This window comes from Egretta garzetta, unplaced genomic scaffold (assembly GCF_000687185.1).
Source record: "Egretta garzetta isolate BGI_Z169 unplaced genomic scaffold, ASM68718v1 scaffold40, whole genome shotgun sequence".
Lineage (NCBI taxonomy): Eukaryota > Metazoa > Chordata > Aves > Pelecaniformes > Ardeidae > Egretta > Egretta garzetta.
In genome coordinates this window covers 3,586,346-3,608,902 of record NW_009258484.1, presented here as the reverse complement: position 1 = coordinate 3,608,902, position 22,557 = coordinate 3,586,346, and the positions used below count along the sequence as shown (strand labels likewise).

Sequence of the window (22,557 nt, the reverse complement as noted above, 5' to 3'; positions counted from 1 at the left end):
GAATTTATGTTCAAGTGTTTATCCATAGGTATGTTGCTACTATGACCTTGTATTTGCCACAAGCACTCGAGATCACATGCTTGTACCATAGTAATATACATAGAATACTAGCATGCCTGCCTTGGCTACCGTCTTGCCTGTTGCACAGGATACAGGTTTAATAATTTAGGTGTGCTGTGCATCTTCTAGTTCCTCTCAGTCATTAAGCTAAAGAAAGCAGTGTGGACGTTTTCTGCAAAATTCTTTTTGACTTCTGGCGTACAACTTGTCTTTTTGTTGTCCTTGCCCTGTGGGATATGACCTTTTCGTTCTGATTTTCGTCATCAAAATTTGAGGTGTTAAAGTTCTCTCTGCATAGTGTTGGTTACTTGAGGAATTGTTTGTTAACTTATGGAATGTGTATTTTGTGATCATAACTATGAGAGGGCCTTTGGCAACAATCCTTAATTTTTGAATCCCTGAGGAAAATAGGCCATCCCACTGTCATGATGTAGGAAAGACTTTCTCCTGCAGTCGTTGCTTAAGAATACTTACAAGCCTTGGAGGATGCTAGAAAAATTTCTGAATGCTTTGAATGTTGTAGTTCAGTTGTGCTGCTCTGTTCAAGTGGGATTGAGCCTTTCAAACTCGGTGCGCTAGTACTCTGTTACAGCTTTCATGTTACCTCCTATCCCTTCTTTAAACAGATAAGGTAGGCTGTGGGTTTGGAGAACACTGTAGCAATTTTACTGCAAAGCCCCTGCAAAGGGCATCTCTTTCTGTTCTGTTGGCAGCAAGGCTGTACACTGCAGTGTCCAAAGAAAGAATAGCAGCTTATCCTGCAATTGTGCTGGTCTTGCATCTTGCCATTAACGTGGATTTTGTGATCAGTCCTCACTTCTGTTTTTCAAAGTCTTTCAGAATACAGGCTTTGAACTGAGGAAAGGATTGGGAGTAGGGAGTGACTGTAGCTGTATTCTCAAGGTAGCTAGAAAATATGCAGCCCTGAGTGAGAAACTTAAATATCTTCATTTTTGCATGCATGAAACATCTGCACATCAACTGTGAGATGCAGATAAAGAAATGATAGGCCCACATTTGCCTATACTTACATTAATTTATGCTGACCTTAAATTTTGCTCTTTCCTCTGTAGTAGAAAAGCATATTTCTTGATATGTAGTCTTCTGATGCATCTTTCTTCTGCTTTTCAGAGAAACTGTTGTCACTTCTACCAGAGTATGTTGTTCCTTATACTATCCATCTTCTAGCTCATGACCCAGATTATGTCAAAGTCCAGGACATTGAACAACTCAAGGACATTAAAGAGTAAGACTACTTTTAATAGTGCTATTTCTAGGGTTAAAACGATCTAATTTTATTCCAACTGAAATTTTAATTCATTGTGGTACCCTGATACACTGTCCAGTACACATAATGATGGCAGTTATTTCTGTACAATATTGTGAGAAATAGTATATATATGCTTTTTTAGCACTCTGTGATATTTTACAGACGAACCTTCACCTTCTGCTCATCCCACCTTCATTTCTTTTTTCCTAAAGAATTGGTTTCCCAGACTTAGACTGGTAATACTGGTAAAACGTAGAGTAATCCATTTTCTGAAGTGTGCTTTTTTTAAAGAATTTCTTTTGCATTTTTATTCATGAGGAGTACTGCATTTCTTCTTTAGGTGCCTGTGGTTCATTCTGGAAATACTGATGGCTAAAAATGAAAACAATAGTCATGCGTTTATCAGAAAAATGGTAGAAAATATCAAACAGACTAAAGATGCTCAAGGACCAGATGATCCAAAAATGAATGAAGTAGGTGATACTTTTTGATTGGAAACTGCATTTAATTCTGGCCTGCGTCTGGAAATGAGTAGCTTTTCATTTACGCACCAACTTTAAAATGTTTTCAAATGGATTTGTGTGTGGAAGATGATGCTTTGTGTACTGTAATGATTATATTTATTATAGTTTAGATGACAGTTATTTTTCTGTGCTTCAGTAGATCTTGCACATTTGCAAGGGAGTTGTAATAGTTTGCAGCCCTTCTGTTTCTGTCTCAGTAAGATTATTAAATGCTAACTTTAAATATATGCAAACCATAATTTTTACTGCTTAAATCACCTACTAGCCCTTTGTAATATTTCATTTTAGAAGTGCAAGAGTAAACTTAGTATAGGAAGAAAAATACATGCATTAGATATCTGCAGTGTGTATTGTGTAGTGAATGTATCAACCCTGATCTTGGTTTTGAGGTTTTTGCATCACATAATGAACAGATTTGTCACTTTTCTGCCTTTTCCACAGAGATGAGGTGGGGGTTTTTTGGTTTTGGTTCTTTTTTTTCCCCTTTGGTTTTGTCTTTGAAACCATGGCATATACTATTCTTAAGTGTAGAAAGATCACGAAATCTGGCTCTCTTTAACTGCTGAGCCTACAGTGCTTTTGTCTTTTGCTCCTATGTTTTAGTACCCTCTGATACAGTGGTTAAGATGCAAGTTGATGTTAAATGTTTAAGAAGATTGTTTTTAAACTGAGTTCTTGTAGTCTGTGCTCAAAAGATGCTGTCATTTGTCAAGATTTGCAATTAACTTCTAAAGTGTTATTTGTTTGTTTTTTAAAATGTTATTATTTACAGAAACTCTATACAGTCTGTGATGTTGCAATGAATATCATTATGTCAAAGAGTACAACATACAGTTTGGAATCCCCTAAAGACCCTGTACTTCCAGCCAGATATTTTACTCAACCTGACAAGGTATACCTTGGCATTTAATTTTTCTTGAGATAAGTCTGTTTAAATTTTTGTTAGTTGTAATTCAGGGTTGGGTTTTTTTTTTAATAGTTCTTGTAAGTTCAGACTTCGCCATATTATAATGTAGTTGAAAATGTATGTATGTATACTTTTTCATAACTATGTATATGTAGTGTACACACACTGACTTCTTCTACCCCCTTACAGAATTTCAGTAACACCAAAAATTATCTTCCTCCGGAAATGAAGTCTTTTTTCACTCCTGGAAAGGTATGCAGTGGTGGGGGAAGGGATGTTGTGGTTTTGGTTTTGGTGCTGTGTTTGTGGTTTTGGTTGGTTTGTTTGTTTGTTTTTAAAGAAAACTAACATGTAGTTAATTAAACACTTCAAGTTTAAGAAAATACATTGTTTCTGCCCAAAGGATTTATAAGCCAAAGTTTAGTAAACAGATAGAGAGAAAGAGACAGGTAGAAGGGAAAACTGCTGCTGTCTATGCTGAGTTTGTGGTAACAGTAGCTAAAGCCTACTGTCTTTAAAAAGAGAGTCAAACACACACACACACCCCATAATATTTGACAAGTTTGCAAAATGGTTAAACTTTTTTTCTCCAAGAAGAGTAAAATATTGCATACGAAGTGACAGCTATGGAAATCTCTAATATAAATTATTTTTTAAATCACATAAATTAATCTTTGACAAAGCTGAATACCATTTTACAGTATCTTAAAAGATAACTGACTGTTCTATTGTTATATTAATTTGTTCTTTCTAAATATGCATTGTATTGAATAGCAGTGTTCTTTCTTCACTAAAATTAAACCTAGGTACTCTTTAAAATAAAATTAAAATCCAGTAAAGGACAAGACAAATTGTGGTTTTCATCTGGATTAATGTGTCTAGATTACAGGAGAACATTCATTGACTACCTTGCAAAAGAAATAAAAGCGCAGCATCTTCATTACCCTTAACTTTGCTAATGAAGCATGAGCTGCCAGCTAGTAACTTACTAATAGAGGAGGAATGCATGGCAGGAAAAAAAGCATACATACAGGAACATCTTTTTGATTAGAAGTCGAAAGCCAACATTTATTGATTGGAATATATCATCACTGTCTTGCACATTTGAGTACTTAAACTCTGGATTAGAGATTCACTTCTTACTGAAGACGCAAAAGGTTTTACAAGGAAGTTGTGTGTATTCCAATTTCCAATCAGTAGTCAATATTAAGTTCTCTCATTCAGTTTTTGACATAAAACATTCTTGCTAGTTTGTTGCAAACTTAATATATTAAGTGTACTGTGACAATATTAGACAAGAAACATGGTTTATGCTATCATGAAAAATCACAGAATGTTTGAGGTTGGAAGGGACCTCTGGAGGTCATCTTGTCCAAAGCCTCTCAGACTGCTCTCTGACTTCCCTCATATGACATGTGCTCCAGTCCCATCTTCATCTTAGTGCCTCTTTGCTGGACTCTCTCCAGTTTCTTCATATCTCTCATATCCTAATTTGAAATTATTTTGAATCCTAAGGTAGCTTTTGTATTTTAAATTTCTAGCACCAGACACTTTAGCTCCTTTGTGTTGTTCTGAACTTCTGTAACAAACAGCAGAGGTGTATTTGACAACCAAAAATTTTCACTTGCTTCATGAGAGCAATGTGGAATGAGAGTTGGTCTAGGGAGTCTTATTTTGGGGAATGGAAGACTAGTTTGAGTGGATGTTAGTGGGGTGGATATGAGCAGGGAATAATATTTGAGGGCAGTAAGGCTTTGAGTGTAGGTTCTGTGGTAAGGGAGGAACTGTTAGTGCAGGCCCTGCTAGTGTCTGGCCCTCCTTAGTAGGAAGTCCAGTCCAGTGTGAATGTGCAGAGTGAACATCTCCTCTGCTTCGGAGCTCTTTCTGTATTCACTTACTGATTAACATTAAGTTCTAAACTAATAGATGTAAATCCTTAGACTGGATTTTTTTCTCCAAGGTTTATTTTTTGCAAGAAAATGCTTTTTTTCTTGTACTCAGTGCAGAGTGACTCTTTGGTTTAAGTATAAAGTTTCCTCTGGCTATAAAAGGTATAACCAGCACATCCATGGTGCACATCTCTGAAAAGAGGAACACTTAAAGCTGCTGTGATGTGCACATTGAACTTTTTTTAGCTGTCACTAACTTTAGATATAGCTAGAATCTAATATTGCAATAGAAGACAGATCATCCTAGATAATGAGAAATGTGGGGGATTGTCTTTTAATTCAACATTTTTGTAAGTTGGTGTTTGGCATAAAGGTGTATTCTCTTTAGGAGTAACTGAACTCTTTCAACTCTCTCACAAGTTAGTATGAGCTGAAGGTATTTGGCACGTCTGAAAGATAACCCATTTAAACAGATAACCTGAAACTCACTAGTGTCTGGAAATGTTGGGACCTATTAAGAGCCTAATATTTTAAAATCTGTGCATGAAGCATCAGAATCTTTGGTATTTTGAGGCATTCATCCATTCCCAGTTGAAACTAGTGTGGTTTGCTGGTACAGCTAAGCCAGTTTGATGGCTGCTTTGCTGAAAGGGCTCTCCTGCTGCTATATTTCTCTTTTGCCAGTACAGATGCTTATCTGATCCAAATGGTGAGCTGGTTCAGGCAGCTAGATCAGCAAAAAGCAAACTGCACAAAAAGTCCTGAAGTGGCTTACTGCAAGGTCAGGTGAGCACTCAATACTACGAGTGAGAAGAGGACTGAATAGAAGGGTAGAGAGAAGAATACCGTAGGCAGCTAGCTTATTTGATTACAGCTTTGTCAGCTTCCTTCTGGTGTCTGTGGTAATTTTCATGTGAAAATGTTTCTAGCTTTGTGTTAAAATAAGATATTGATTGCAGCAAGTGAAATCTGTGAATATTTTAAGCATAGTACCTGTTAACAATATCTAAATGTGTAGCTTAAAATAAAGGAAATATATTTTTGGTTTCAGCCCAAAGCAGCCAATGTTCTTGGAGCAGTTAATAAGCCTCTTTCGTCAGCAGGCAAGCAGTCTCAATCCAAATCTTCACGAATGGAAACTGTAAGCAATGCCAGCAGCAGTTCAAATCCAAGCTCTCCAGGAAGGATCAAAGGGAGGTTGGTAGACAACAAAGGAGCTTTGATATTTCAAGTATTTGTAATGGAAACTTTGAATATTTCTACAGTGTTTTCTAAGTGAGAAACAGAATTCTATTATCTTATTTTGAAGTAAATTATAGTACCACATGGGTATAACTGAAACCATGAATTTGGCTATCTAACCCCAGAAATAAATTTGCTTTAAAAACAAAATGCCCAAAAAACTAGAATCATCCAGAGTTGGCTGTAGGAGGGAAGGAGAGCTTTATGTTTATTTTTCATATATATATCTCCCCAATTTATATATGTGTATGTATACACATGTGTATGTGCGTGTGCATGTATACATACATCTGCAGTTCCTAGGAACCTTGTGGCCTGCTGTAATGTTAGCACCGTCACAGACAGTGAGGACAGGTAGGCCATTGTGTTCATCTCACATGAGTGACTTCCTCCTCCATAAGTTTGTCCTGCACTTTGCTGGACTTTGCACATAAACATTTTTGGATTTTAGATTCCTTATGTGATGGAGAGGGGAATGTACTGTAATGTAACTAGAAGGGAAGTCCTTCTAGTTATCTGTCGTAAATTATAGCTTATTTTGTGTCAATTTTTTAGGTTATTAATCAGTTATTGTATCTTCTTACATTCATTTTATTTAACTGAAAGCCACATCATTAATTTTTTTTCTACAGACATTTAGAGATTGCATAGCCCCCGCTATTCATATTTTATCGCATTAATTCAAGACTGTGAGGATTTCTGTTCTGTTTGGAAATAAGACCTCTCATTTGGTACTCTGACTATTTAATGTAAGATAATAATTTTAAATGTAGTGCAGTGTTTTACAAGAAATACTACTTAACTCCATGGGAAGTCCACAGAAAGGCTTATTTCTTACAAGTCATGCAGGTTCACATGCCGAAATACATTGGTTAAAGAGAGGCTGGAATCCAGATTCTTCTCTATATCCAGTGGAATGAATCTGAGACCAATATTGTTCTACATACAGTTAATTTAAAAAAGCTGCTGCACTCACAGCCTGACATGTTCTGTCATCTTCATGGTTTCTCCCCAGTTCACCTAAGTTAAACTGATAAGTGTTTTGGGTGGAAATAACAAAGAGGAAGAAAAGTCCTTTATAACTGATGGTAATGGTTCAGTGTGAATGGTATTTCCAATTCAGTCTGATTGAATATATGCAGGCAAGCTTGCATCTGTTAAGTTGATGTATAAAAACTGATCTTCTGATTATGTCACAATTATTACAGATTTTATACCTGCAGGAGTGAGAATGTCTCAGTCTATGCAGTGCCTAGGCCAGGGAGTTAAGAGTTTGTATATTTGGATACCACTTTTCATTTCAGCGCATAGTATATCTCTTTTCATTAAAAAAATGTGCACTGTTATTTAAAAATGTTGCTTCTACCTACCCCAGGGCAGATGAAACAAAATGGCTTTTGTATATTACCTTTTATCTGTGGGTCTCAGTGTTTTACATATGCAGGAGGTATTATTGTCCACACATGTAGAAACTGAAATAAAAATGAAACTGCTGCCCTAAATAACAACAGAAAGCTGAGGCGTGAACTGGTGTCTGAAATTTAAAGCAGCAGATTTATTGCCTAAACCTCACCATAGGAAAGTGTGTGTGCTTTGGCTGGTCTGTCTGTGGGTATCTTTGATTGGTATATGAAAGTGTATGCAAATGTACACAAACACACAGATCTCTTGTAAATCAGTAAGGATCTTTGTTTATTGTCTAGGAATATATTTCTTGTGAAGGTTGTTGTTCTTAAAAAATAAATAAATAAATAAATATTTATTATTTAAATACTAATAAATTAATAATTTAAAAACTATATATAGAGAGAGAGTATTTAAAATGATTACCCACTGTATTATAATAACAATGAGGAGAATAAGTGTTTATTCATTCTAGGCTTGACAGTACTGAAATGGACCACAGTGAAAATGAAGAATTTGCACTGGCTTCGCCTTTACCAGGGAAGAAAACTGACAAAAGGGACGACTCTGATCTTGTAAGGGTGAGCTGTTTGGTTGCATTGCAAATATTTCATTTTAAGTCACCAGGACTTTAAAATAAAAATGTGATCATACTTGATATCATTCAAGAAAATATGCTGAAACATGAAACTGAATTGATGTTGTAAACTACTGGAAAAATGTGTTTAGAGTTAGATATGAAAATGCAATGAAAAAAAGGTTCAGCTTGTCTGTTTTTCATTTGTACACTACATGCATACATACTTCTGCATCATATTGACAACTTCTGTAAACTTTTGAGATTACCAGTTATGACTTGCAGGATATTGGTAATACTGATGGGGTTGAGTCTGCTAGGCCTAGATTGATGAGAATTAGTCCACTATTTGTCTCATTTTCAGAATTTGGTGACGAAGCATTTGGGACACTTTTTAAGTTAATAGCTTCCTTGCACTTCTATTACCGTCCTGGTTTCGGCTGGGATAGATAGTAGCTGCCATAGTGCTGTGTTTTGGATTTAGTACTAGAAGAATGTTGATAACACCCTGATGTTTTTTGTTGTTGCTAAGTAGTGCTTAAACCAAGTCAAGGACTTTTTAGCTTCCCATGCTTGGCCAGGTGCACAAGAAGCTGGGAGGGGGCACAGCCAGGACAGCTGACCCCAACTGGCCAAAGGGCTATTCCAGACCATATGATGTCATGCTCAGTATATAAACTGGGGGAAGTTGGCTGGGGGGCAGTGACTGCTGCTTGGGGGCGGGCTGGGCATCAGTAAGTGGATGGTAAGCAATTGCATTGTGTGTACCACTTGTTTTGTATATTCTTTTATGACTTATTAATAATTCTTTATTTTGTCTTCTTTTGCTGTCCTGTTAAACTGCCTTTATCTCAGCCCATGGGTTTTACTCCTCCTCTCCCCCTTCCCAGTTCTCTGCCCCATCCCACCGCGGGTAGGGGGAGGGTGAGTGAGCGGCTGTCTGGTATGTAGTTGCCAATTGGGGTTAAACCATGACAGTCCTCCAATATATAGTAGAGATTTTTGTGTGTGTGTGTATTCTTGATGTTTAGTTGAAATACAGCTTTAGAAGAATGAATTGGATTAGTTTAAGACTGATCAACTGTACTGGAGTTTTGAGGGAGAGGTTTAACCTGTCTGAAATTTCAGATTGCCTTCTGAGGTTGTAAAAGTCTATCACATATTGTTTCTTGCTCATAGCTAGCAAAGTGATAATACCTCATTACAGTGTTGATGCATTATAATTTTCACATTTTTTTTGTACTGTCCCATCACCAGTGCTGCTAAGGCTTGTTCTCCTTTTCCAGCCAGCTGTGTTTTCCTTTAAACAGCTGTAAGGAACAGCAACTGTTCTCCTGGTTACATAGAATTCCAGGAGGGCATCATGACTTGAGATGGGATTTCAAGGAAGAGTTATCTGAATAGTCATATGGATGCTGTTTTCTTGCATGCAACTTGCACTGCAGTGAAGGCAGGAAAATGCTTGGTTCTGAATACCAGGTATCACAAGTAGGAGTTGCAGCATGATATTAAAGCTGTTTCTGCATAATACGGTCTTCAACAGGCTTTTAGGGCCAAGCGAGCCAGTTAACTGATACTTACAGACCCGTACAATCTCATAGGACATAAAATAGTCTTAATGATTAACAAGCAAATTGCCTATGCTGTTAGATAAATGAACTGTTCTGTAAGAACATTGAACCCCAAGGGGTAGCAGAATGGTGTCATTGATACGCTCTTCTACAGTGTTAGGATCATTCAGAAGAAATTACCTGTGTCTATCTCGGAGAGATTTCAGTGAATGACCACTAACCAAGCCTGTCAGTGTTTAAGAGGCATTTGAACAGTGCCCTTAGTAATATGCTTTAACTTTTGGTTAGCCTGGAAGTGGTCAGGCATTTGGACTAGATGATCATTGTAAGTACCTTCCAGCTGAAAATATTCTGCTCCTATTCCAATTCTATTCTGACCAATGCTTTTGAGAGCGGCAGGCCTTTGAAAGTGGTAGCCTTGTCCTTACTAATTCTTACTCGTGGATCATGTATTTTTGTAGATCAGTAACGCTAAAGGTTCCTAATGATGATATCAAAACTCGTTTGGACTCTCACTCAGATGTAGTGCTTTAATATGTTAATGACATTATAAACAGGCTAACTATTGTCTCAAGCAGTGTTTAGACCTGTATCAGAATATTGAAAAATAAACTACTAAAGAAAATTATAGTTGTATTGTAATTTTAAGAGCATTTGGAATAATAAGAATTTCACATACCACCAGTAAATTTTGGGGTTTTGTGCCTTCATAACAGTTGGCAGTCTGTAAATTTTGTGGTATTTGCAATATGCATGAAAAAGTAACACACAAACAAGATCAGATTTGTTGCAATTGGATTTTCTAGAATGCATTAAGGATGTCCTATATCTGATGTCACCGCTACTTTATTGGGTTTTTTACAGTCTCTGACATTTTTCTATTCTCCCATTATGTCAGTCTGTTGCATTTTTTTCTAGGTTGCTTGGGACACAAGCTACTGCTTAGTAAAAATGTCCTGAATTACTGCTTATCTTGAAGTGCAGATAACCATCTTATGCTGCGGTATCTTGTGGGAAAAGCAAACCGGCTTATAACAAAACCAGGAAAATCGGGAATTTCTTGTCAAAAAAAATAACACTTCTGATGCTGCCTGTATGGATATGTCACTTCAGCTGTAAGCCTTGAGAAGTCTGAGAGTCCAAACAGCTGCTGGCATGCAAGTCATGTTTAGAAGCATTAGGTTGAATTGGTAACATGCAAAGCTAAGTGATAAAGCAAAAACAGTTTAGTATTTCAAGTACTTTTCCGGGCATTTGTATCTCACTTTGACTATGTAAGCAAGATGCTTAAGGTTATTGATTTAGAACTCATTTTTCATTTTTTTTGGAGCTGAGGAGCAGAATTTTAATTGGGGACCAGAAATTCCATGTTTTAAAGATGTCATTATCCAGGATACTTGTCCAGATTACATCATAGAGTAACATGTTCGTTCCAGGGTTGTGGGATACTGTTTAACCTGAGGGAGGAATTTTACTTTGAAACATGGCTACAACTACTTACCTGGTAAAAGCAGCTGCTGTGACAGATGTGCACAATCACTGCAAAAGCAAATAGAACAGGGAAGAATGAGGATGTCACTGATCTAGATAAACAGTTTTGTCAGTGAAGTAATGAACTGGCAGGTGATGTCATCACTGTTCAAACATTTTTCTTTTCTTCTAATGTAATTATTTGTCCTTTCTTCTAGTTTTTCTTTTCTTCATCCTTTTCTAGCTTTTCTTTCTGCTTTTCTTGGCCAGGTTTTATGACTCAAGTGGAGACATATATTTGTAAGCTGACCTCTATCTTATGTCACAAGAGAGATGTGAAGGAAAAAAACCCCCACATTCAATCTGGTTTTAAGTGGCATAACTGTCATTATGTAGATTAAATTGCAATGTGGCAAATAATAATAAATGTTTGTTGAAATATGGTCATGTTAGTTTGAAATAAACATCGGTATGAAACTGTGAAATACTGTAGACCATTTCATGGTCTAAAATGAAATAGTCATTTTCCCCATAAAATGGTAGGTGGGTAATTTTTTTTACTTTTTTTTTTTTTCCCCCAGGGGTAGAGGTTGGTTGGTGTAATCCTTCTGGCCCTAATAACTGCTTACTGAAATATTTGCCCTTTTTATGGCTCTTTACTGTGCATTTCAGAGAGCTAGAGCATGGAGAGGTGAAGAATCATAGAATTGTTTAGGTTGGAAAAGACCTTTAAGATCTCTCTGCCAAGTAGCTTTCCAGCCACTCATCCCCAAGCCTGTAATGGTGCATGGGGTTGTTGTGACCCAAGTGCAGGACCCAGCACTTGGCCTTGTTGAACCTCATACAACTGACCTTGGCCCATCAATCCAGCCTGCCCAGATCCCTCTGTAGAGCCTGTCCTCAAGCAGATCAACATTCCTGCCCAACTTGGCATCACCTGCAAACTTACTTGAGGGTGCACTTGATCCCCTCATCCAGATCATTAATAAAGATATTAAACAGAACTGGCCCCAACACTGAGCCCTGGGGAATAGCACTTGTGACCGGCCCCCAACTGGATTTAACTCCATTCACCGCAACTCTTTGGGCTTGGACACCCAGCCAGTTTTTTACCCCGTGAAGAGTACTCCTGTCCAAGCCATAGGCAGCTTCTCCAAGTGAATGCTGTCGGAAACGGTGTCAAAGGCTTTACTAAAGTCCAAGTAGAAACATCCACAGCCTTTCCCTCATCCACTAAGCGGGTTACCTGGTCATAAAAGGCGATCAGGTTGGTCCGGCAGGACCTGCCTTTCATAAACCCATGCTGACTGGGCCTGAACACCTGGTTGTCCTATACATGCCTGGTAAGTGCACTCAAGATGAACTGCTCCATAGTATTCCCCAGTACCAAGGTCAGACTGACAGGCCTGTAGTTCTCCAGATTCTCCTTCCAGCCCTTCTTGTAGACAGGTGTCACATTTGCTAACCTTCAGCCAACTGGGACCTCCCCAGTTAGCCAGGACTGCTGATAAATGATAGTGAGTAGCTTGGCAAGCACTTCTGCCAGCTACCTCAGTACCCTTGGGTGGATCCTATCTGGCCCTGTAGACTTGTGTGTGTGTAAGTGGTGTAGCAGGTCACTAACTGTTTCCCCTTAGATTATTCTGTTCCCTGTCTTCCAGCTCAGGGGGCTGGGTATGCCAAGAACATCTGGTTTTACTATTAAAGACTGAGGCATTAAGTACCTCAGCTTTTTCTTTATCCTTCAACCCTTGCCATTATTTGATCCCTACTTCATTTAGTAATTTGTGGCTGGCTTTTACCTTCTAGTGTAGCTGAAAGTTCAAGCTGAATTATGTCTGAAGAGAAGTTACTCTTTTTTCATTCCTAAACTGCCCAAATTTCTGGTGTGCCATCTATGTGACTACTCAGTTTTTTAGCTGAGAACTTTCCTGTTTCCTCTTATTTATGTTTCAGCGCTGTTCTAGTTTTCTTTCTCTGACAAAAATACCCTCATACTTTCAGTCTTCATTATTTAGAAATATTGAGTGACCGTGTCCTGATGAACATGTCACAGGTTCACTAAAGCTGCCTTCACCTGTTACGTCTTCCATTTTGTGTAAATTGGTGCTAAATTACTATCTTTGCTGGCTTGGATTTCTCCGCTGCTTCCATTTTCTCACACTGTTTCCCCCCGCATCCAGTAAAGGATGGAGCTTCTCCTTAGCCCTCCTTTTGTCGCTAATGTATTTATAGAAATACTTTTTGTCTTTTACGGCAGTAGCCAGATTAAGTTCTAGTTGGGCTTTAGTCCTTCTAATTTTCTCCCTGCATAAACTCATGACATCCTTGTAGTCCTCCTGAGTTGCCTACCTCTTCTTCCAACGGTCATAAACTCCTTTTTTTTTTTTTCTTTTTTTTTTTTCCCTTGAGTTCCAGAATAGTTTCTGTTCTGAAAGCTTATGATTCAGAAAAATGTTCTTCCTTTCTTAATGTGCTAGAGGGAAGGGATGTCATCCAGAGGTACCTGGACAAGCACAAGGAGTGGGCCCATGTGAACCTCATGAAGTTCAACAAGACCAAGTGCATAGGCCTGCATCTGACTTGGGACAACCCCTGGTATCAATACTGGCTGGGGGATGAAGGCATGGAGAGCAGCCCTGTAGAGAGGGACTTGGGATCACTGATGGATGAAAAACTGGACATGAGCCAGCAATGTGTGCTCGCAGCCCAGAAAGCCAAGCATGTTCTGGGCTGTACCAAAAGAATTGTGGCCAGGAGGTCGAGGGAGGTGATTCTGCCCCTCTACTCAGCTCTCGTGAGAGCCCACCTGGAGTACTGTGTCCAGCTCTGGGGTCCCCAGTACAAGACAGACATGGAGCTGTTAGAGCAAGTCCAGAGGAAGGACACAAAAAGTGGTCAGAGGGATGGAGCACCTCTCCTATGAAGAAAGGCTGAGACAGTTGGGGTTATTCAGCCTGGGGAAGAGAAGGCTGGAGGGAGACCTTATTGCAGCCTTTGAATACTTAAAGGGGGCTTACAGGAAAGACTGAGAATGACATTTACCAGGGCCTGTAGTGACAGAACAAGGGGCAACAGCTTTAAACTGAAACAGGGTAAGATTAGACTGCAATAAGGAAGAAATTTTTTAACAGTGAGAGTGGTAGGACACTGGAACAGGTTGCCTGGAGAAGTTGTCCCATCACTGGAACTGTTCAAGGCCAGGTTGGATGGGGCTTTGAGCACCCTGATCTAGTGGAAGAGGTCCCTGCCTATGGCAGGGGGTTGGACTAGATGATCTTCAAAGGTCCCTTCCAACCCAAACCATTTGATGATTCCTTTACGGGTTGGGTGGTGGTTTTTTCTGCATAGAGAGAATCTTGAGTCCTAGTGCAGCTCTGACAGCAGTGCTTTGGCAGCTACCACTAATCCCTGTGCTTCCATTCTTCAATTATAAATTCAGGTTGCCCACTGTCTTACTGTGTTAGTGCCTTCCCACTGCCAGCATGGGAGCTTGGCATAAGCACCCTGCAGCTCACAACAGAGCTGAAGCCACAAGTTGACAGTTCCTATCCTCTCTATAGTTTCCTATTGATAAAAATGTAGTTACAGATGTTCTAGCCAATTGTGTTTGCCACCGCTGAGGATACAAATGAGGAAGACCCTAGACACTTCAGTGTTTTAACTGTTCACCTTTTAAATAATTGTTTTCCTTGTCTGTTATGTATCTTTTATGTATGTATGTGTTTATATTTCTGCAAAGAACTTTGAAATGGATGTGGTAGACAATCTTAATAGGCAACTTGTGTAACTTGAAGACTCTCTGTCTTGTTGGGGGGGCGTTTCTGTAGCTTTTGTGTATGTGACAGTTTAATATGGCAGTTTAATTTTTTAATTTAAACATGTAATCTTACCTTTTCAGTCAGAAATGGAGAAGCCTAGAGGAAGAAAGAAAACGGCTATCACAGATTCAGAAGAGAAACTAAGCATAGATGACCTGAATAAACTGGGTCAGGAGCAGAAACTTAGAGGTAGTCAACGGGGAAGGAAGAGACCTGCAGTTGTTTCAGAATCTGATGAAACGCAATGGCAAGAAGAAAAAAGACTAAAAGAAGATGTAATAGAAAGCGAGGATGAACAGAACAGTCCACCAAAGAAAGGGAGAAGAGGACGTCCTCCCAAAGCAAATAATGGGGGAACACCAAAGGAAGAACCAGTAGCAAAGTCATCAAAACGGAGCAAAAAAAAACAAACGCCAGCAGCTGCAGCAGAAGAGGAGGAGGAGGAGGAAGAAAGGCAAACTGAAAACATTGAACAAAAACCAAAAGGCAGGCAAAATAGGACACAGAAAAGAACACCGCAAAGGTAAGTCCGTCTTCTTGTTAGCTGCATCTTTTTTATCCTTGGACTTTAGTTATAATTTGATACTTTGCAATTTGGGTCTTCCTCAAAACAGAGCAGAACCATCTGAAACTAGTACAGTTGAATCAGCACAGTCTACGCCACAGAAAAGACGAGGAAGGCCATCAAAAACACCACCATCACAGCAAAAAAAAGTGTAAGTGGTGAATATTTTCTAAATTTGTGTTTAGTGAAAATTAAAAATATGCCTCTGTGCACCAAATCAATCATTTACTGAAAATATTTCCGAATACTTTAATTGACAGTTAAGAAAATAAATTGTCATTGTTATTTCTAAAATGTTTTCCCTAGCTGCTTCTCCTAGAGCATCTCAAACCAGAGCAAGAGGCTACAAGTAAGTTGAATGTGCTCAGGTAGCATATACGTAGCTTTGCTCTTCTAGGAGAAAAGTCAATTAAAGCACATGAGGGCCTTGAAGATAGGGCTTTATCAGGACTTCAAGGAGCAAAAGTGCTCCCGTTTGTTTTGGATAGGGAGGAAGAATCAAATTGTTACTGTGGTGAAACAGTATTGTGGAGAGTAAGTTTATTCCGATTCTCCTTAAACTAATACTTCCTTTCTAATTTGTGGCCTCCTTATTGAATCGTTTCCAAATGAATAAAATGTGCTACAGCCTATGAAGGATAGTAGCTCTTGAAAATTCTGAGGCGTATTGAGCTCCGAAATTAAGGTAAACTCTGTGGCTAGCTTCATTTTCTTGTGCCTACTGTAGGAAACCACAGGTATCTCTACCTCTTCTGTACATGTACATGCAATATATGTAAAGTGGAAATGTACAAGTAGACAGGACTTACTGGCCCACTGGGTTTTGGTTTTGGTTTGGTTTGGGTTTTTTCCCGTACTGAAAATCCTTGTCTGAACAAGCTTGTACCTCCAATTCAAATCATGGTTGCACACCAGATCGCGTGTTCTGGCATTTTGCACGCATGATATCTCGACCTTTCTTCTGTAACCAGAAACACAGGTCCCAACACTGTCTTGGTTACTACAGGAGTCACTGCTACCTGTGCAGCGGAACAAGAGTTGGAAGCTGCTACTGCCATGCAAAGCAGACATGCCAACGAGTTCTTGCTGGGTGATGTGCTACGCGGTATTTGTCAAAGATTCCCTTTAGTAAATACTTAACTGGCTTCTGATCCACTTCTGAGTGAGATCAGTGAACTCAGTGTGTTTCTTTACCCCGTTTTAAACAGAATGTAAACTGTATCAGTACACATGATCAGCAACAGGCATAGCTCTCATTCATGCGTACATACATTGTTCCTGGCATGAGGAGCCCAATAAGTTCTTTCAGGGTTCAGAGGTTTTGGGTCTATTCCAGATTTCATCCACAAAAATATTGTGTGTATTTTTTATTTTTTGTGGTCAGACCACTCAAATTTTGACCGTCCAGTTTCCAAATCTGTGAGGAAAAAGGTGAGACCGCAGTAATTACTCAGTCTTCAAAGTGGATTGTAGTCAGACCTTTTCCCCTTTTCTACATACTTATCCTCAGCAGTTTTAACTGAAGGAAGTTGATAAACTGAGCAGCACCGTGTACCACAAGATAGAATATATTTAATCCAAATGCTTAAAACTTTCTGGGCTCTTTGGGATGGATTTGGCATAAGAATTTGGGATTTTACCTATGAGGTGATAGTGTGTAGCCTGTTTCTGATAGCTGATTGGGTTACCAGTTAGCATGTGAACTGGCTTATTTTTGTGGTATGTGAAAAGATGAACTGAGCTTGCAAATATTTCTGTTTCCTTTTTGTCCTGGTTTCGGCTGGGATAGAGCTAATTTTCTTCATAGTAGCTAGCATAGTGCTGTGTTTTGGATTTAGTACCAGAAGAATGTTGATAACACACTGATGTTTTCAGCTGTTGCCAAGTAGTGCTCAGACTACTCAAGGACTTTTTGAGCTTCTCCTGCTTGCCCAGGTGCATAACAAGCTGGGAGTACAGCACAGCTAGCACAGCTAACCCAAACTGACCAAAGAGCTATTCCATACCATATAACGTCATGCTTGGGGGGGGCGGTTAGTTCGGTCGGTCGGTCGCGGGGAGACTGCTCGCGGCTCGGGGACTGCTCGCGGCTCGGGACGGGCTGGGCATCGGTCGGTGGGTGGTGAGCAATTGCCTTGTGCCTCATTCGTTTTGTATATTCTGTATATTCTGTTATCATCCTCATTATTATTATTATTATTATTTTCTCTTATTAAACTGTCTTTATCTCAGCCCTCGGCTCTAACCTTTTATTTTCTTTCCGATTCTCTCCCCCATCCCACTGAGGGAGGGGGGGGAGTGAGCGAGCGGCTGCGTGGTGCTGAGTTGCCAGCCGGGTTAAACCACGACACTTTTCTATTCCGTTGCTTCTGTCAGTTGTGGAAAGCTTGAGTTGGGCTAATTTGTATTGTTTTTCAAAGGATGTCATGTTGGTTGGTGCTGAAAACCCCACTGGACTATAATTACTGTATACAATTCAGAGATTTTATTTTGTACAGATTTTAGTGTGGTTCTCAGGACTGAAAATTGCTACCACGTGTGTGGTTTGACGCTGTTGGAGGACAGTTGTTTTGGATCTGTACACCCTCACTGGGGATTGAAGTGTGTTTGTTGTCTGCCTGGAACAGAGTTTCTGGTTTAATTTAATCCAAAAAGTCACCTAGTTCGGGTGCACCAAGACAGCTTTGTGAATCAAACCAAAGTGCATAAGTGGTTTGATTCAGTGATTTGATTCTGAACTGTGCTAGTGACCCAAACCAAAATGGTAATGTGGGTGCAGCTGTGTAGTTTTGGATACGTACCTAGTTGGCTTTTCCTTTTGTTTTAAGTGTTTGAGGTGGTGCTAGTTCTCATTTTAAGCAAATGGGTGCGTTTTGCTTGTGGTTCAGCTCTCATGACTAACAAAGACAATTTAAGATATTGTTGACGGATTGTTCTTGATTATCCTGATTAAGGTATTGTTATCCTGATTATCCCTAGCTCTTAGCATGAGCTGGCTTGGGAGATTTGCGTTTAGGTTCATTACAGTGTTGATTTCATAAATAGCATTATGGGTTCCTCTAGGTCTGTAAAAATATAGTTATTCAAATTTTGTTGCATATAAACTCCTATGGAAGTAGAGTACATCTATTCATGGAATTGAATAGAAGGGGGAAAAGAAGCCCAAGTATTCAGTTTCTGTCTGTTTGGCTTTTCCTGTTCACTCGTTACTGTTGTGTCAGCCTTCTTTAGCCTGTATTCTGGCACTGAAGAGAAAAATCTGTCTTGTCTATAGATGCAAAAATTGTTCAACTATGTATTCCTAGCCCTCTGTTCTGGAATAATTTGGTTTTCAAATGCTGTTGTTCAGCCTCTTAGTTTCACTTCTTTTATTTCATGTAAGGATGTACTAGATAGGTATGTAAGGTGGAAGTATTCTAGAACACGAATTTTTAAGGCTGCTGTTCTTGTAAAGTAGAATGTTTGCTCTCGCACGGTTTATACATTTGCAGACCTATACATATGCTGTAAACTGATCTTTATTTTTCTTCTGATTGTAGCCGTGCAGGACGTTCCAAACAAGCAGCCAGCAAAGAGAATGAATCCAGTGAAGAGATGGATGTATTTCAGAGTAGTTCACCTGTCAGTGATGACATTCCCCAGGAAGAAGTAATGGAAGAAGAGGAAGTTTCCACAATCAATGTAAGAGAAATGCCTGAGATTTCCTTTGTGAGTCTTTGTGGTGTCCTCAGTGTATTGATGCTTAGAGAATGACTTCTGTTCTTAACCTTCCTCCTTGAAAATGAATTAAGTGGTTGTCAGCTGCCGCTGTTGTGTAGTGGTACTGCACTGTAGTTTCCCAGAGAAGGTGCATTTCTTACAAAGTGTCAGGTTTTGTCAAGCATCTTAAATTTTCTGTTCTGTATAGCTTTTGTTATCTGTCTGCCTGAGTTGCGTAGTACCTTATGGGAATTATCTTCCAGGCAACTCATGTCCATTCTTCTCAGCTAGATTATAATGGTGAATAACGCTGCTTTATACAAAACAGGAATACAAAATGAATAGTACTGGAAAATAAGTGTGGAATCTTGGAGCAGAATCATAAACTTTCTCTTGCCAGCATATGTAAAGATGTTAAAATAAGTTTATTTTTATATTTATTTCATATAAATACATTAGTGATGTTAGTAGTAATACTAAAAATGTAATTGTGAATGCCTTCACACTTTTGGACACATCTGATGATTGGAGCATCTGAGTCTATGAAAACTCTGAAAAGGGAAACTAGATTATTTTTGAGTACTTGAAGGACAAAGGCTCAGTCACATCAAACAAGGGTCATTGACTGAGACTTGTATCTGATTAAAATAAGGAATGAATGACACTGTATACAGTTACTCAAACTTTATTGTGAGAGTAAGCAATGTTTCCATTATAAAATATATTTATTCTTGAATTTTTCAAAACTTTTCTGTAAAAACATTTAAAATACTTTTTCTCCAAACAGGTCCGTCGCAGAACTTCTAAAAGGGAAAGGCGATGAGTGAGCATGTAGTTATCAGCCTTCCAGGTGAAAGCTTTGAAGAATGCTTTTAATACAAAGCTTGAGACTGAATGAAGCTGTTAGTGCACAAACGGGGTTGCTGAAAAAAAAAAAAAGACAAAACCTATTTTACTTTTACCGCCCCTGCATTTGCAGTCCCTAGGTCACAAGCGTTAGCCACACACATGTTGATATCATTAACTGTGGATTTTTGTGAAGTGTAATGTGCGCTGGCTTTGTAGACATATGAACTAAAGAAGAAAATTGTAAATAGTTCTTTTTTTAATGTTTCTGACTTCAAAAGTGCTTGTATAGCTTTTATCTGCGGCTTTAAACTGACAGTACCCCACTGTTTATCGGATCTATTGATTTAAAAAAGAACAGAGTTTGAAAATTGATCTCAAGCAATATCTGTCAGTGTTCGTATTTGTACTCTTGTTGACATTTAACTGTGAAAAAAAACAAAAAACAAAAAACAAAACAGTTGAACAAATAGTGCCACTTTCTTTTGCCACTATTTGTTGAGAAGAAGAAGAAAAGAAAAACGGTCTTTGTTTCCTTCGTGAATCTAACCTAGTGTTTACCTTTAGGCACCTACCTATCATCAGAGGTGCTAAATTACTTTCTTTTACAGTTGAACAATGTTGGATAGAATAATACAAGACATGCAAATTGTGAAAGAAGTTATTTGACTTGTTTTACACCTCAGTATTGATGCCAGACTTTTCTGGACTTCTAGTGGCATTGAAAATTCAAAAAGGATTTAAAATATTTTAATTTTAAAAGTGTGTTATTAAATAATGTACTGAATACCCTACCCATTTTATCTTCCCCTATCAGTTTTTATTAATCTACTGTATCAATAAAATTCTGTAACTGAGTTTTTAATAGTCTAGTATGTTAATGTGTATAGATATTTCCTTCTGAACATGAAGTTCACAAAGAGCAAATTATTACTACATTATAATATGAAATCTGATATATAAACATTAGTGAAAATACAGTTCTTATTACAATGTAAAGTTAATCACAAAGAAAAATTTTATTGATGCAGTGTGTCTTTATAAAGCTGTTCTTGAGAGCCAAGTGTTTTGTATTTTATAGTGAAGTTGCATGTTTATGAAAAATGTGCTGAAAATGGGATGTAATGTTTTTTTGGAAACTCGTATCTAGCAGTAGTATATGGTAGGTTGCCTCATGAGAGAACCTTTTATTAAGAGTTTTTATTGTACCTTTTTGGTTTTGGTTTTTGAGCCAAATTTTTTTGGTATGAAGAGCTAAGGTTTTGTTGAATAACCAGCTGTTGATTATTGCAGTCAAGGTATTCAAGATTTGAATGAAACTCCATTTTTATTTTGTGCTCCATTTCTATTTTTATTAGAGAGTTTGTTTTTTGGTTTGTTTTTTTTTTTTAGGTATAATCTGCAAAAAAACCGAAACAAAATACTTAAAGCAGTATCCTGTATGCAGTTTTACAGTTTACAAACTGTGTCTTTGAACCAAAATGTATAGGTTACTACACTATGCTTAGCCAGGCACACATTATTTCAGGTGCTGTTCTCCCTCTCTGGTTCCCTACAGCTGACAACATGTGAAAAAAATCAGTTTCTAACTTAGGAAAATTTTATCTCATTGAATAATGGAGCATTTTCATATAATCCATCAATAAATAAGATATAGTTGCAAGGTGGCCTGTAACGATTAGAGGAAAGGATAATACTAAGATGCGGATTTACCCTTTTCTAAACTATAAGATCACTAGTAAAGAAACCTTTAGAATTTTTTCATTATGCATTTTTTTTGTTACCAATGGAAAAAGCTATTATAAACAATTAGATTATTCTGCCTCAGCTTAACTTCCCTCCCTTCCCCCTGCTCCAATATTCAGCTTTTCAGCGTGTACACATACAGATATGGGGAAAATGCTGCCGAAAAAGGCAATTATGGTTGATTTGAATTGACTTTGAAATAGTTGGCACAATGGAACTGGCTTACTTATGCTTCAGCAGTGCAAATGCAAGATGTTGGGGTTTTTTTATGGTATAAAATGATTGAAAGCTAGCTTTATATTTTCCTCTTTGACAGAATTGCACTGAAAACATTTATGGAAGATGTACCTTTAATTCCATTTTATACAAAAATATGAAAAACTGATGCTGAAACTGCTGCAGACTCTTGAGGCTTTATGTGCATAAACATGGTTAGGTTAAACTTCATCGAATATTGATGCACATTATGATCAGTAATGTTTAATGTAAATTTAAACTATAGTTTTGCAATTTAAATGTTGATTTCTTGGGTTATAATGTGTAATTCATTATTTCTTGAGAAATAGGCACAGCAAATATTTCATTCTTATATTCAAACCTCTTCTAAGTTCATTCTCATCTCATATAAAGAAAATGAATATTTTATGTACTAACATTTTGAGATCTGCGTACAGTAGCTACAGTAGAGTATAATTATGTATAAAAGATAAATTGCTAACATTCAGTTAGCATGCTCTTCTGCAATGATAATGTTAAGTTTATAAAAATGTACTGTATTACATTAAAAGATCAAATTGAACTCACTGTAACAAGTTCCAGTATGAAATTTTTATGAGATTACTGAAGTATCTTGCTGTACTTTGCAGCAGATTAAGCTTGTTTGTGTTACGTTTCCTTTCCTTGCTGCAGTGCAACAGGAAACTTCCAGTGATCTGTAGTTCATATCTAAAATGCAAACAGTGACTG

The 22,557-nt window shown here is 38.1% G+C and overlaps 1 protein-coding gene across 5 annotated transcripts in view; it reads left to right on the top strand.

The window, feature by feature from the left end:
• PDS5B (PDS5 cohesin associated factor B) overlaps positions 1-22,259 on the top strand; it is a 102,873-nt gene extending 80,614 nt beyond the window's left edge. For 3 of the 5 annotated variants that reach the window (XM_035900562.1, XM_009644859.2, XM_035900568.1), the window contains 10 exons: positions 1,192-1,306; positions 1,671-1,803; positions 2,627-2,746; positions 2,951-3,013; positions 5,702-5,847; positions 7,772-7,877; positions 14,816-15,258; positions 15,350-15,451; positions 18,840-18,981; positions 19,787-22,259. In XM_035900562.1, coding sequence (XP_035756455.1) covers positions 1,192-1,306; positions 1,671-1,803; positions 2,627-2,746; positions 2,951-3,013; positions 5,702-5,847; positions 7,772-7,877; positions 14,816-15,258; positions 15,350-15,451; positions 18,840-18,981; positions 19,787-19,822 — 1,406 coding nt within the window. In that variant the 3' untranslated portion in view covers positions 19,823-22,259. The remainder of the gene's footprint in view (positions 1-1,191; positions 1,307-1,670; positions 1,804-2,626; positions 2,747-2,950; positions 3,014-5,701; positions 5,848-7,771; positions 7,878-14,815; positions 15,259-15,349; positions 15,452-18,839; positions 18,982-19,786) is intronic. The other 2 variants (XM_009644866.2, XM_009644873.2) reach the window with 2 other exon arrangements.
• Positions 22,260-22,557: the final 298 nt, after the last annotated feature.